Consider the following 16,417-nt stretch of genomic DNA (forward strand, 5'->3'; position numbering starts at 1 on the left):
AGATGGAACGAGATAAAATAAAATTTTATTTCAGACCAGTCACCATGCAGCTCTGTGTCATCACAGACAAATAAAACAAATCTTAATACATACAGCTCAGTGAACTGGTTTCATCCCAGTCTCCTTTCGAATTTACATTTCATGTCTCGCAATACACCACACCCAATACCAGAATTAGTTCCCCATCACCCTCTACCCCCGCCACCCGTCCATGTATGAAAGTTGCCGCCGTGTACACATCTGCTGTCATGGTGATAACTGCCAGCATCTGTTTGGTACACTGGAGTCAGCACGTGCCCTTGAGGTAGGAGTCACGTGATTATCCGAGCGTTAGCTGGTCCCTAGCATCTATTTTTGGACATGCGCGGTCAGTGAATTATTTATTTCAGTATGTTTGTAGTGTTCGAGAGGGCACAAAGCTTCACATAAACTGTCTGATGGTAATCGATAGACTTGTGTTTTAAAAAACCGATGACTACAACGATACCAGAACTTTCCGCGAAGAAGAGGTTGATGAGGAAGACGACGTTGATGATGGCGACTACGGCAATGCGTTTAATCGATTTATTTACACTTAAATAGAACTGATTACGTATAAACCACACAAATACACACAGACACTCATAATCTTTTCTTCCTGCTCTCTCTCTCACATACACAATACAGAGGGAGAGAGAGAGATTGAAGCACATGAGACTTATACAGTGGAACCTCGGTTAACGAACTTAGTCCGTTCTGGAAAGCTGTTCGTTATCCGAAATGTTCGTTATCCGAAATGTTCGTTATCCGAAACAATTTTTTCCATAAGAAATAGAGGAAATAGATTTAATTGGTTCCCAGCCCCTGTTGACTCGCTAATATTTGAAAGTTACAGGCTATAAAGGTATTTGTTTTAATGAGAACAATTATAATACAATATAAATGGAGTTAAATAAACATAAAAACATTAACAAAAGCATTTAAACATCAGAAAACTTGTCGTTTTGATGGCGTGGGTGGATGGAGGTGTGGGGAGGAAGGGGTGGAATTACTGCTTGGATTCCCCCTCCATGAGCACACGTGACATTATAAAATCGGGGTGACTTCCCTTTTCTGTAGCTTTGAGGTTAAAGGAAAAAACTTGTCCAGTGTCTGTTCCTTCTGTCTTTTTTGTAAAACTCTTGGGTAATACGACATCACACATCCGACATGTCACCTTCGTACTTTGACATCATTTCCTTTTTCAATTCAATTGTTGGCCGCTTCCTTGTCATTACCTCACTACTATTGCTCTTGATCTTCTTTGGAGCCATGATTGAGGATTATCTTATTAAAATAAAGCACAACAATCACTAAATAAGAAGAATGCGCACAGATAAGGAACAACCGATCGTAACTGTGTCTCGTGCACGAATGATTACATGATGGTCGGTCACGTGTGGTTCACGTGGCTGTTCGTTATCCGAAATTTTGTTCGCTATCCGAGACAAATTTTTAACGAAATTTTTGTTCGTTAACCGAAATATTCGCTATCCGAGGCGTTCGCTAACCGAGGTTCCACTGTACTAGGAAACTTGATTTCACTTCCGGCTTGGTGGTTTTTGTTTTCCTACCTGAGCTTTTTTCATGAAATGACTAATCACCAGAAATGCTAGTTCTCAAAACTGAAACAGACTGTCTTTAAAAGCCTGTTTATTTTCTAAACACTACTTTATTTGCTTACATTAGGTTTGGGGAGACTTAGAGCTTAGGTAGAGAAACATGTCACAGATGGGATACGGTGCACACTGGACCAGTCAATATCACTTCTCTACTTTTTACTTTTGAATCACCTGGTTATTTTTTAAAATTAGTGTCAGAAAACTAAATACATACATGAAGACACGAATTTTCTTCGCTGTGAACAGGTACACATTGTCACACTTGCATGCACCTGTAACATGAGTAAGACAACCCCTCTCCACACCACCATCACTTCAACTAATCGCAATCTCTTAACTTTTGGCACAGTACCCCGATAGCATAAACATTACTTTGCCCCTTATGTCACAGCCACGAGACTATTACAATTCGCTACTAAGTTCTACAAAAGTCGACCCGGCAGATATAATAAGGTTTCCTGTGTGACGAAACTTCTCGAGGCGCCAGGGGTGAGGCAGTGGACATGTGCCTACACACGTCATCAGTCAAAAGCCAGGAGGTGAAAAACCGATGGCAACAGATTGCCTGACCTTATCATTTATAATCAAGCGTGACGCTCTCTCGGTTCGCTTTTCTGACTCCTCCTGAAGGGAGAGAAGTCGATATGAACAACACGGGGAGAGCTTGCAATCTGTGGGAGTAGACTTTGGGCTCTCGTGCGTCACCACGTATGAACGTTCACTAACCCTGAGCTCGTCTTTCTGACAGGACAGCACGGTATACAAGTGCACTTTTATTGCTGTAAGGCGATTTGAATCCGGCTAATGCTGAGAAAGGCCTTGTATAAATGTGATGATGATGATGAATATGAGCTCACGCCTCTAGTTTCTACTTCCCTAGTTTCATTCTGAACATTTGGGTGTAACAATAATATACTTCTTGGTGTTGTCCGAGAGGTTATTTTTACTTCGTAACCATGACATTCTTGGGGCGGGATATTATCTAATATGATTCATCCAGAGAGCTTATTACTTTCACACTAAAAATACTTTCATTTTCTTGTACACACACAAAATCTTGCACACTGGGCTTGAGGATAAGTCCAGAACTCTGGAAAAAAAAAAACCCGCTGGTCTCTTGGTGGCTTTTGTTGGACCAGCTGAGGTGAACAGACAAGTTCAATGGGTACGGTGGCTGCTAGGACACACAAAGGTACAAATATTAGGAGAAGAGAAGCTGTACTCAAGTCCTAATCAGCTGAGCACACTTGCAACGTCATACGCACATACGCAAGAGACCTCTGACCTCTCTCCCTTTCACCCTTTCTCCCTCACCCCACACACACTCACGGAAAGCTCCCGGAAAACTGAGTTCAGGGTAAGTGAGATCAGGTGGCTGATTTGCCACCATGCTTTGTCATAGTCGAGATAGCAAATACCGCTTTGTACACACATTCCTGGTACACGTGTCCGTGTGTCTCATGTTGAATATTCGAAAGTAACTACTGAGGTTTATTCCTCGAGTAGTTAACTGGCCTTGCAAATGGTCATGTTGTCTCATTCTTTTGCTCTCAATAGCTTATTAAGTTTTATATTATGATACTTATCAACCTTTTGATATATATGTACTATTTCTCGTCGGGCATGACGACAGAAGAAGAAGAAGAATGTTTCTATTCAGTCAGCCCTAACTTAGGCGAGGTACTAACTGATGCTAATACCGCTGTACGGAGGTTAGCACCATGCTGGGTTGGTGTAACATCAGCATCAACATCAACATCTTTCTTATCTGACCAGGTTTTTGTAGTTCTCTCTCCAGCATCTCTAAAATTGCGCACGTAAAAAGACTTAAGGAAGCTGTTATAGAAAGGTTGTAAACCATCTCGAAATTTATTTTAAAAATAAGTTAGAGATCTTGGGGAATAATAAACAGGACATGGATAGCTTCTAGTTCAAATTTTAACCATACACATTCTGTAGCATTGTCGTTGTTTTTGTAGTTGTCTTGACTGACTGAATAACACGAGTTCTATATTAATATTCGAAAATTTGCTTAGTTTGTGGATGTGAATCCTTCGAGAATCTTCTACAATGTGTCTGCTCACAAGGCTGCAATATCACTTCAAGTTTCCTGTCTTTTAACTATACCTTGGCATCGTGTAGTCTTGACCAGGTAAGAGTGCCATCTTGTCTTAGTTACAGTTGTTATTGGCAATCAATCTTCAATGTCCCCCCACCTAGCTTTACTTCCACTTTACAGGTGCTATGCACATACCCAACATTAATTATGTCTGTAAATACAATGATTATAAGCGGCATTAGCAAACAAACAACACAGTTACATCGAACAAAGACCGTCTATAACCCACATTCACGAGAAGTTTAGTCAACACTATTAAAACTCCGCAGTATACAAAGCCCTAGTCCGTTATCACCATTGACAAGTATGACATGCATAATGAGAAACATCTGGGGGCGAGATTAAAGCGGTTTGAGGGTCACACAGAAGATTAAAAGTCTACTATTGCGACTCGTTTTTCTAATGACAAGGTACGACGGAGTTCAGTACAAGACAGCATCTCCCTAAATGTGTGAGGATCTCCCCACCCCTCTTCTGTTCTCAATATAAGCTTACAAACATCTCCATGAACACAGCAAACAGTGACGTCAGAATTGTACATACATACGACTACGTGGTGAAAGCTACAGTCAGTGTGAGAGCTGGGACCATAATATGTTAATTATACGTCTCCGTGGACAATCGTGATATAGCAGAGCGTGGCATAATTTTGCACATACTTATATTTGTAGTTTTGGTGCTCGGAATGGAGAAGAACCTTTGGGATCTTTCACTGACCTTTAGGAAAATATTTCTTAGACCTGAGTTATATTGTTATTAATAAACATTCTGCACTGTAGTAGATCTTTAACTTTCTCACCAACGCATTTAATAACTCTGAACCGAAAAGTAATAACTGTGCAGTTATTCTTCTTCCTTTAGGTCTCTATCCAACTGAAAGAAGTACTTTGTTTCTCTAACAAGGCGGACAGGAAATTTGTTGTCTTAGTCAGAACCACCTTTGTCTTATTAATTGTTTTTGCCGGTATATGAATCATCTTAATTTTGCCTTGTAGTTCCTCCCAATATAATAACTTAATTGACATTTAGTGTCAGTGGGACACTAGAACAGAAAAATTAAATTGTAGAACACATCTGATGGTCTTGACCTTTCGCATTTTGCCGACGTCCCCTTGTAGGCCTGTGTCCTGTGGATTTCTGCAAAAGCGGAAGCACATATACTATCGTGGATGTCTTCTTTTTTATGCAGTTCCTGATATAAGTACTTCAGGTTTTGTTCTTGCTTTGTGCAGCTCTGTTGCCTCTGAGATCCCAGCAAACGTTGGCAGCTCTTGGCATGTAGGAAAAGTGTTGTTGCCACCATCACTCCACCTCTTTACCTAAGAATGCGTTAATTTGAGTCGACAACATATTAACCAACCACCGCCTAAAGACAGGCGGCAACAACACAAATTGTACAGAAGGTTGAATGGTCTCCTTTACCTGCCTAATCACTCTAATCATTTAATGATCGGTAACTGCTTGCGTTTTCATTGGGCAAAGAGTGCTAACAGACTGCGGACAGGCCGACATCGTTTTGCAATGTCTCTCGTATAATTCATGGTATGCTGGGATTTGAAATGCCAAGCGTTGGGGGAGTCTGGGTAATTGCAAGAATTTGGCCTTCAAGCTGTGTTTTCGTCGACTGGCTCCATTTTGCTGTCTAATGGAAATATGAAAGCTGGGCACAGTGAACACTATTGTTCGCTGACTGTGGTAAGTTTATCTGTTCTGAAGAGCTGAAGAAAATTAAGCTGAAGACTTTGTGGAAATTAATCTTGACTGCGTAAGTGTCAACTTTCAGCGGCGTCAGCTACCACTATCTCTAGGAAACAGGATACAAAAGGATACAAGGAAAACTTGTTGGTTCCTGTCTCAAATACATGCATGCACACACTATTAAAGCAAAAAGGAATCAAAGAACCTATAAATTTCACACACACTGTGGGCAGCTAGAGTGGGGAACTCCGGGGTACACAGAGGTGAGGCCAAGAAAAAAGAATCTAGTCATTTTACTGAGGAATTTAATTTTAGCCTATGAGCGAGATGACAAAGTACTAAGTGTGACGCCGAACAGATAAACTTAAAAACAGGAAATCAAGTAAAAAAACGTTGTAACCACCCCTGCCTGGCAGTTGACCTCTGTACCCCCGCACCCTTTCACGAGTCGGATAGAATTTGTCGGCTGCAATGTAACTGGGGGATGAACTTAATATTTGTCTTTCTTGGAAACAGGGGGAGTGGTGGTGTCCTCGTCTAACATTAAAGGCGCGGATTTGCTCTGAATCCTAACACTGACGAAAGTTAATATTGTAGTCTATAGCTCTGTGTCAGCTACGGTTGCTTTGTCTCTATGGCTAAGTTAAATTTAAAAAGGAAAGTCTATCGACTTGCTGAAAGCTCATCGCAACCACGAACTGAAAACATGCTGTCATTGTAAGAGACAGACCTGGACATACAACTTGCAGGATCACAGTCTCCATATGCACGACAGCGTCCAGTCCCGACTAACCCTGCACATGCTGTAATAAATACTGTCAAATAATTCAGCATGGAGCGTCAATAGAATTTTGACACCTTCCTCCTTCGATTTGAAATCAAGGAGCTAAAGCAGTTTAAAACAAAAATTACCATAGCGTCAGCACAGAAAGACCTCGCAAAAAGAGTTCATTCAACCCAACCCTTGGATTATAAATAAGCCAGCAAGTATATATAATGGTACCGTGCTTCCCCTTGTATGTTGTCCTGCTTGTGTAACCGTTGCGTGCGTGTTGTTTTGTTGACATGAACACACCACCGCTGTGTTCTACTCAAGGGAGGATGCAGAAAGAGGTCGCGCGTCAACTGGGCGAGATAAGCACGCCGGCCATGTTTGTCCTGTGTTTGCTTGACGAACGTAAAACCCGAGATTAGGGCCTCCAGAGAGAAGTGAACGATCAATATTTTACATTTTGGGCCTAACCTTGTCATGTGCTGACTGCAGTGGTTGAAACACACCATAATATGTGGCTGGTACATAGATTAATTTAAAAGTGGTCAGTGGTTAACCCGATACATTGCAATTATTTGTATATTATTGTTGTTGCAAGTGCGTCGATCTAACAGTCGCCGCGATAACAGAGAACAAAACCAGTCACAAGTACATTCAGATCAGTGTTAGGAAATGTTTTCACAACACGCACACAACGGCATCCTGGGGCCCAACTTCCACGCTTGTGTTTTGGAAAAAAAAGTACAGTATACAGATCACATATATGTGCACAGACCTGACACAGGTACAGGCCTGCATACACAACTTCAAAGATAAACCATGTTTACCCAAGTACGCGTTTTGAAAACAAAATCGCAATTAACAGCGTGCATGATTATATATATATGCGTCGGTCGATGTTGCTGCTGAATATATAGGCAGTTACAAAAACATATGGCATTGACCTCATTTGGGTTAATTAGAATCAAGTGATAGACCAGCATTTAAAACTGCATTCTCAGAAACACTTGGTGAGCTTATTTACAGCATCCTGTGTGCTGTCATATTTACACCATTGAATTCGTAGTTGTCTGTTATTTAAAATGTATTTTTAATGCCGCTGGTAGTTATAATAATTAATATCTTGCTTCATATAGAAGAACAGTAAAAGGCCTGGAAACCGTTGAGAAAGATCGAAGTTAATATGAATCCGTATGTATTCACATCTGTGGAGAAGTTTAAAACAAGAGGGAGTTTTCGCCATCCCTCTGCTGCTGTCACGGAGTGGAAGTTTCCAGGTGTAGACAACAATTGTTGTTATAGCTATAGCTGGTCACGAGGACACGTCGATACGCCGTGTGACGTCGACAGCGCGTGAATGTTAATCATACTCTTGCGCCACACTTCGTTTCCTCTTTTATATAAATAGTTTCTTTCACAGTTATATAGCCACTCATTCTAGTTTAGCATTTACTGCCAGGAAGACACTTCTTTCATATTTTTGTAATTGTTCTGGCGGAGTCAGGTGACAACTGTGTGGACTATTTCGTTGGCGTAGGAATTGTTGTGCGCGGAAGAATAAGTGGCGGCAGTGCGGGGACATACAGGAGCTCAACAGCGCGGACGGAGAAGTGTTTAGACGCGAGAGAGAGAGTCTACAGTTTGTTGTGTATACTGTGATCACACCAACCTTCAAAAATGGTCGAGGGTGGAATGAAATGCATCAAATTCTTACTGTTCGCCTTCAATCTTATTTTTGTGGTAAGTTTCAAAGGATTTTTTGATGCGAAAGAATGTTGTTTTTCCTGTGTGGTGTTTAGGGCCTCGATGGCGCGATTGTCACATCTTGAGTGGGAGGGATCCGTAATCAAACATCTGTCACTAAAGCCAACAGTATTTTAAAATGGGAAGTGAGGGTTAAAACCATTTGTTATAATTTAGTTATAACCATCAAGCTCGAATTGTCTTGAATCCTCATCGTGGTATTGTCCAAGTTACCAACAAATGGCTGATCACTGAGTCATTTGACGTTTATTGACAACGTCAACAGTAATACTTATGCCTACCAATATTTTTCTTTAGAATTAGCTATAGGCCGGGAGACTGCTCTTTAAAATTTATTACGTCCGTAATATTAAGTATTTCAAACTTTATAAACTCATGTTCAGGAATGCGAATCGACTGGAACTACTGCAATATTAGCTGGCAATCCCATTTAGCGTTCTATAAATACCTTCTCATGTCTTCAAAAAAAAAAAAAATGTCGCCATTGCTTAGAATAATCTGTTGTGACATCGTTTTGTATGTCAACAGATGTTGGTTTTGAACTAAGGTAAACTTCTCAATGGTTGTCAAAACATGATATTAAGTTTCTTTTACCAAAACGACTTGACATACTGCCTTTACTCAGGATCATGGTAATGTCAGTATATTTAGAATATCAAGTTTGACATTATACTTACTAGTACTAAACGTAAGATTTTGTAATAAAAGTACAAGCTTAATCTTATTACCAGGTTTTTTTTTTGTTTTTGAGGCTATGATGAATATCATATGATGAGTTACTAGCAATTGTAACTGGTAAATGACATCTCAAAGGTTGGTCTAGTACCAGCAGAAATAGTTTTGGTTTGGTGGTCGTGGTAGTTGAGGAGCTACAACAGTTAGAAATAAATTAAAATTGTCTTAAAATATGTGCAACTGCACTCAGAATGCCTTTGGGAAACATTGTTTCCTCCAACATTTATTGACAGTGAGGCAGGTCCCGGCAGCAGTCCAAAACTAAAAGAGGAAAAAAGTTTCCTAAACAGTTGTGATTTTTTAATAGATTATTATAGGTTTCAGTTCTGATAGCTCAAGATAGTCTAAGCCTTACTACTTAAAGGTAATATTATTCCATATGGGACTAGATGTTGATGTCTGTGGCCTATGCAGATATGAAAAAGAAAATATTCAGCACTTAGTTTTGGATGGTAAATATGTTAATGATTTTTGGAGAAACTCACAAAATTGTATATTAGATAAATGTACAAATGCTCCAAGGATAACTATCAGTGAACATCTTGTTCCATTTGGATCCAGTAATAACATTGAGACAGATGTTGTAATTGATTTAATTTAACTTCTTGTAAAAACATGCATATATTCTTGCAGATTTAAAAAAGCCATCCTCCACCTAGAACCCTTTATTTGAATATTGAAAAACAGATATACCATTGAAACATTTAATACATATTTAGAAATAAATGAAGAAAAGTTTGCTAAACCCTGGCTACCATATAAACATGTTACCTAGACATAAATACTGATTTCTATATATATTTGTAAATGACTTTATGGTTACTTAAAACTATGTATGTCTTGATATTAAGTACATTTTTATTGTTGACCCATTAGCCTATGGCACAAGATCCAATGTCTGTGCTTGATTTGTGTGAAATGTGGAAAGAACACATTGTTGTGTAAGATTTTACATTGGTGGCTTACTTGGCAAATGGATGTACTTTTAAATTATTGTTACCTTATGTGGATATGTTTGTTTTATATTGTAAAACATTGTATTTTATGTGTTATGTGAGAAAATGTTTAGGGTTACACAGGATACAAGCTTATGAATGCTGCAGTCCATGTCAGCTTTTTAAAATTTTTTTGTATTTTATTAAAAGTTAATGTATGTTTGCATAGCAAGCTAATAATTGCTTGTGTTCCTTAAACTTAATTTCTTATTTGACTTTTACGTCTTTTTTCCAGATTGCTGCAATTGCAATCATTGCTGTTGGTGCATACGTCCAGATCAAGCTGACAGAATATTATGACTTCTTTGGCAATCAGTATGCAGGGCCAGGTATACTGCTTATTGTTGTGGGGGTCTTCATCTTCATCATTGCCTTTTTCGGATGCATGGGGGCCATCAAGGAGAACTATTGCCTTGTCATGACTGTGAGTTACACAGCTGAGTTAAAGTTTTGTTAACAGCTGAGTTAAGGTCAAGTTTTAACTTCGTTAAATTATTCATATGATAATACATAGAGCAGGGAGCATATATATGAAAAATGAGGGTGCCAGCAGGTATAATCACATTATTGGAGCAGCTGGTAAAATGCACATTAAATCTTATTGTTACCGAAAATGACAAATATTTATTTCCTCAAAAGCCAGAATTGCTGGTATTCTTACAATGTTTTAATAACAATTCGTTATGTTAATATATATTTTTTGTTAGAAGAAATTATGTTTGTTAAATACTGTTTTTGAGTAGCTCATTTAAGACATGAAGTTTGTAAAAATTTAAAAAAAGTCCAAGGTTTTCATGTTCCCCCTCCCCAAATCTTAGTGTCAGAAACTTGCTTTAAAGCAACAAACATATGTTTTCAGTTTGCTGTTTTGCTGGCTCTTATCTTTATCCTGATGATTGCTGGTGGCATTGCAGGATTTGTTCTCCGAAATGATGTGAGTCTTAGTTTATTAAGGAGTTTGCATTTGGTTTGTCACCTATGAAAGGAGTGCAAAAGCAGTTTCGCAGGGTTCCCAGGTCCTTGCAAGGTCCTTTTAAGTCCTTTTATATTGAATTTTCGCCGAAAGGCCTTTTAAGTCCTTTTATTTGCCATGCGGTCCTTTCAAATTCTCACACAGGTCCTTACATTTTCTCTGTGACCCTTTTAAGTCCTTTTATCGATAAAATATTACCACAAATTTATTTCCGGAGTCGACTTTGGCGCAAAATACCGACGATTTTTCGCCGCATGTTTGGTCTACACATCTGTACAACACTAGTTGCCCTTCCGTATTCACAAAAACACTCTTTTTTCAAAAGGTCTTTAGAAACTTACTCTTTCTTGAACTTTGATCTTCTAGTACTACTGTGCATAGCTCTATTTCTCTCTCTCTTCCCGTTAGAGTGTGTGTGCGAGAGAGAGACACGTGAACTAAGACTTTTGTATTACACCAAAGAATGGCTTTCAGGTTTTGCAATTATTATTACTTAGATTTCTAGAAAACTTGGAACATTAACAGTGTATGTTATCAGCGCGCTAAGGACACTTTTTAAGTTATCTAATCTAAATATGGCAGACAGGCATCAAAATTAACTCTTTGATTATTTATTACTAGAAATACATGTATTTGAGAACATAGAGAAGACCACAGATTCATAAATAATACATCTTTCCGACCACACAAGAGAAAAACTTAAGCATTGATGACTGTCACTTAGGTCCTTACGAATGCATGAAAGGTCCTTTTAAGGTCCTTTTTTGGCACCATCCCTGATCCCTGGGAACCCTGAGTTTGATAACACAAGAATGAAAGCAACAAAATAAACAGACATCACCATAACAGAGCGGTAGTACTTGTTTGGCCAACCAGTGTAAGCAGACATTTGTGTAAATTTTTTAGTGAAGTATATTTTATAAACACACTTTTGAAACAACTAACTTTTGTTTTAAATATCGTATAATTGCAATAATTCTTGTAACAAATATAATAGTAATCAATCGTATTACAGTAGAAAAATGTATTATTTATCAGTTTGTGTTTTGGGGTATAGATTGAAGACAAAGTTGTCGACGTTTTGAAAAATGAAGTGACCAACTATAACAAGAATCCAGGTGTTACAGATGCATGGAATGTGCTGCAGCAAGAGGTAAACATTTGATAATTTCTATACTTCTATGCCTTGGGAAAAAAATCAACTTATCATTGCAAGAAAAAGACATGATGGCATTGTCAGATTTATTAAACACAGAAATGGCAAGTACAAAAATAACTGTTATAATAATAAGGTTGCTTATAGAGCGCTGATCTCTAATACCTCGGTGTTTTACAAAGTAAAAAATGCTAACACAAGCTAAAATTGTACAGTATGGTGTAGTGATGTCAATTATTTTGACACACATTTGAGGTTTTGTGCTATTCGCGATCCTGAATTCAGATATGAAAAAGATTTTGCTCTGTGATTATCAGAACACTTCCCTATTTCCACAAGAAATGTCCTTCAGTCAGAGTGTTGATCTGCTACTTTGACTTCAGATGTTTTGTACTTAAAATCATTATTTTCTTCATGATCTATGTTTCTTTAATTTCCTGAATGGGTACTCTTTGTTGTAGATGTTTATTGATGACATGATAGACTATTACCATTCAGCTCAGCGCATTAGACATGAAATTAATAATAAGTGACGTTACACATAGCAACAAGGAGCTTGCGACGTCAGGTGTCAGTCTAAAGACATTGCTATGTAAACAAGATTAGAAATTATGACGTCATTGTTACATTGGCCTAGATCATTGTAAAGTGTTCGAGCTACATCTTGTTCCTTTTGGAACCTTCTACTTATCTGTGTGTGTAGTGTATAAACACATCTTCTGTGACAGTGAGGGTCGTATTAGTGGCACAGTCATACTAGTGAATAGCGATACAGTCAGATATAAAGTAACTGAATATGACAGTGTGATACATCTATTGTGGACAAATAGAACAAGAATAAAACTGTTAAGTAGTTGTCCAACAATATAATGAGTAGCCTAAAGACAAGGTGGGCTTCTAGCCTTATTATTGTTGTTGGCGACAACAATGGAAAGCAGAAGATGACTTTACGAGTTGACAGAAAAACAAAGAATTAAGAAAGATGGAGAGAGGGGGTTATAGAATATGCCTTGAAATGTGAAAATATGAGGAAATTGTCATTGAGGGAGAAGTTTGAAAAAAAAATTGAATAACTGAAGCTTGTGAAAAGTGAAACCGAAAATGATTTTTTGTTTAGGAATGCTTGCTTAGTCATCTTTGCTTAACATCTGTGGTAATATTGAAATTGTCTGATAGCTTGCTATTGCCACAAACCACCTGGTAGTGAAAGTATGTTTAAAAAAGTGCATTTATTACCTTTACTATTTTCTGTGGTATTCCATAGTGATGTTAAGAGTGCATGTGAATAATTTTGTATTTTTTAACAGAAGTATTGATTATTCCTAAATGTTCTGAAATTGTGATGTCTGTGCATGGACTGGATGAATGAAGTTTATCCTGGGAAAAGTCAGTATTTTGTTTTTGTCATAGTAGTACTGACCTTGTTGGAAGCTTCTTCAGAGTCGCTTTTCCTTTCTCTCTTAAAGACCTATCATTGGTTACTGAGATCCAGTAGGTTATTTGTCACCCAGGGTTGTTTCTCTGTTGCCTTAGCTCTTTCCTGCGTAAGTCAATAACTAATTTCAGCTGTCAGTTTTATTGATTTGATTTTGTCTGTTCTAGTTCCAGTGCTGTGGTGTAACAAACAGCTCTGACTGGAAGCAGGCTTCGGACCTGAACACTACATACCCATGGTCATGCTGCATGGATTCTGAAGCTTGTAAAACTAAGCAAAATATTACATATGATGACATCTACAAACAGGTATGCTTTAAAGTACTAGCTTCATGTGTATAAGTGATGGATTTTAAAAAATGCCTTTTTTGCCCTCTATATGATCATTCATTTGCCAAATTAATTCTTTCAAACTTGCTCAGTGAAATGTTTATCCATTATAGTTTTTACAAGTGTATGTAAATTAAACACAATTCAAACATAGTTAATGCCAACTAAAATTTCAGGGAAAAGTGTTAAATCTAACAAAACAGTGTTGTTTTTTTTTTTTCTTTGTCTTAAGTACAATTATGATTATTATATTTTAGCACATTGTGTTTTGACCAGGCATGTGAGTCAGCTTTCATTGGCTGGATGAAGGATAAAGTGGCAATCATTGGAGGAGTGGGTATTGGCCTGGCATTTGTTATGGTGAGTGCATTAATTTTTTTTATCCTTTCAGCTTTAAAAACAAATATTTGTTATTGCTTGCTGCTCATGGTTTTTAAGAAAGATGTAAAGGGTTTGTGCATTAGAGCTCGATTTTTGATGGCTGCCTGTGAAGAAGATTGCACATTTTTTTTACTGATATTCTGTTCTCTGCAGCCACAAAAGAGCTTAGATGTGTTGGTAGGAGAATTAAGCTTTGCTTTAATTTTTTTTTTTTTTGACTACTCAATAACATATCCTCTCTGTTTGCTAATCAAGTTATTCATGTGTTTGTGTTCTTTTAACATCTGCTATTTAGATTTTGTATAATATTTTTAGCAGTGGCTAACTTCTTATCCAAAAAGCCCTAGATAATTAGATTCTTATTTCAAATAGGGGAAGCAAAAAGCAGGGATTATTTTGGAATTGGGATTCTTTTTCAACTGTGGTTGCACTCAAAGTGGTCTGGTGTTTATTTACAGGTGGTTGGAGTACTTTTTGCCTGCTGTCTGGCCCGTGCAATCCGCAAGGAGTATGAAGTAGTTTAAATCTTAGCATCTTCAAAGTCAAGTTGTGGGTTTTAACAGAAAAGTGATGTAAACAGCCAATAAACTGTTGACAAGTGGGCAAGGATTTCGGGGGACGGGCAGGGGGTTAATGTGTTGGAGACAAAATGGACTCCTACTGAAATTTGATTGACTATATTATGTATTATTTTGAAATACATTCTGTGGTGTTTCCATTATTTCAGCTCGTCTGTTTCCAGCTAAAACACAAAACTGTCTTGCTTGAGATGAAAAAATATGTATAATACAGTGCCAATACAGCAGAGTGCTGCAAAAAAGCAGCATTAGTGAGGACTGGTTACTATAAATGTTACATCCCCATTGCTGTTTGTTGTTGTCTTTTCGTCATAACACCTTTTTTTCTGTACACAGCCACACTCCTATAGAATTATTGAATCAATCTTTTTTTTTCTCAACATAAAATTGAGGGGTATCTCATGTATAGCCAGTGTACTTGAAAAGTTAGACATTGGAAATTAAACAGTTTTGATAAGATTGAAGTTTTTCTTATGGAGTGGAGAGTTGAAAACTTTAAAACAAAATTTATGACAATTTAATAAAACAGATCTGTGTATTGTTTTAGAAGAATTCTAAAACATGAGAGTCCCCGAGTCCTTTTCTTTAAAAATTTGAGTGCTAAAGAGTCAATTTCTTATAAAATTTTCTGAGGGTTTTTTGCTTTTTGGGATGCAGAGATACTGTGCATATTTGCAGAGCAGCTTCAGTCCCATTCTAAAACAACAAATTTAAAACAGAAATTTAAGCACCAGTTTCCTGCTGTAGCATACATTTCCCCCCTTAATTTTTCTGTGATGTGAGGGAATTTTCAGGGAACTATTTCAGAAATGGACATATATAATTTTTCTTTTCGTACTTTGTTTATGAAAAGTTCAGAAAAATGCCATCTGTTTTCCTCTTTAGAGGAAAACTCCACCCACAAATTATTTTTCTCTGCATGCTTGTAGATAGCGTTTTATTCCCAGACCAGTATCTAAATCTTTTCCATGTTGTTTCTGTGAACTTTACTTATTCCCATTTTTAGCTAAATAGCAAGATTCATTTTTAAAAAATGCTCAAAGATCGAAATTTCAAGGGATCTTCAGAATAGTGTGCCTAAATAGAAATGAAGTAATTTTTTTGATGGTGTGATGCTAAAAGTCCAAGGATTTTGCTAAGAGGGATCTATTTTTTTGTATATTTTTGTATATAGCTTAAATTAGACCTAACTCAAAAGATGATAATGAGCAGTGGTTAAGTTTATAACTGGTAACGGATCATCCAAAGATATTTTTTTTTGGTCGCATCGCATACAACTAGGTAAGGATGGTGGGAAAGAAGGGTGCGCCACATACCTTTCAGATCTTACCTATTGATTGTACTTTATTCTGGAAACACTTTTGATACTTATTGTTTCATATTGTTGAAAAAAATCTTTATAATTGTTGATAGATGGAACAGTTTTGATGTTTGTGTCGTGTTCTGTCAGTATTTGTGCAGTTGGAATGGCAGGAAATGCCTGTTCAGATTGCACTTCTGTAGACATTGTTGATTCTGTCTTCATTAAATTTGTTCTGGGATTATAAACTATTGTGTTTATGTTGTAAAGAATGTGCCTTATTTTTTTCAAAGCCAAAGACAAAAAAGAAACATGATTTAGAGTTCGTGAGATCTCTTGCAATGATTGAACACTTTGAAGACTGTATACCTCTTCCGCAATTCAATACCATTTTCAGAACCTCCATCTGAATTGCATTACCTTCAATTTGAAGACAATCCTCATCCCACAAATATAAAAACTATAAACATCCCACTAGAAAATTATCTGAAGTTGAGAGTTACCCCCCATCCAAAAAAAAAAAAAACCCGCCTAAAATGTGG

At 37.5% G+C, this 16,417-nt stretch overlaps 1 protein-coding gene across 1 annotated transcript; it reads left to right on the plus strand.

Moving 5' to 3' along the window:
- Window positions 1–7,658: 7,658 nt before the first annotated feature.
- LOC112558210 (CD63 antigen-like) lies at window positions 7,659–16,123 on the plus strand. Its single transcript, XM_025228517.1, has 7 exons — window positions 7,659–7,969; window positions 9,959–10,147; window positions 10,583–10,657; window positions 11,754–11,849; window positions 13,455–13,595; window positions 13,893–13,976; window positions 14,456–16,123. Exons 1-7 carry the CDS (start codon window positions 7,907–7,909, stop codon window positions 14,519–14,521), a joined length of 714 nt encoding a protein of 237 aa, XP_025084302.1. The 5' UTR covers window positions 7,659–7,906; the 3' UTR covers window positions 14,522–16,123.
- Window positions 16,124–16,417: the final 294 nt, after the last annotated feature.

This window comes from Pomacea canaliculata, linkage group LG1, assembly GCF_003073045.1.
Source record: "Pomacea canaliculata isolate SZHN2017 linkage group LG1, ASM307304v1, whole genome shotgun sequence".
NCBI classification, from domain to species: Eukaryota; Metazoa; Mollusca; class Gastropoda; order Architaenioglossa; family Ampullariidae; genus Pomacea; species Pomacea canaliculata.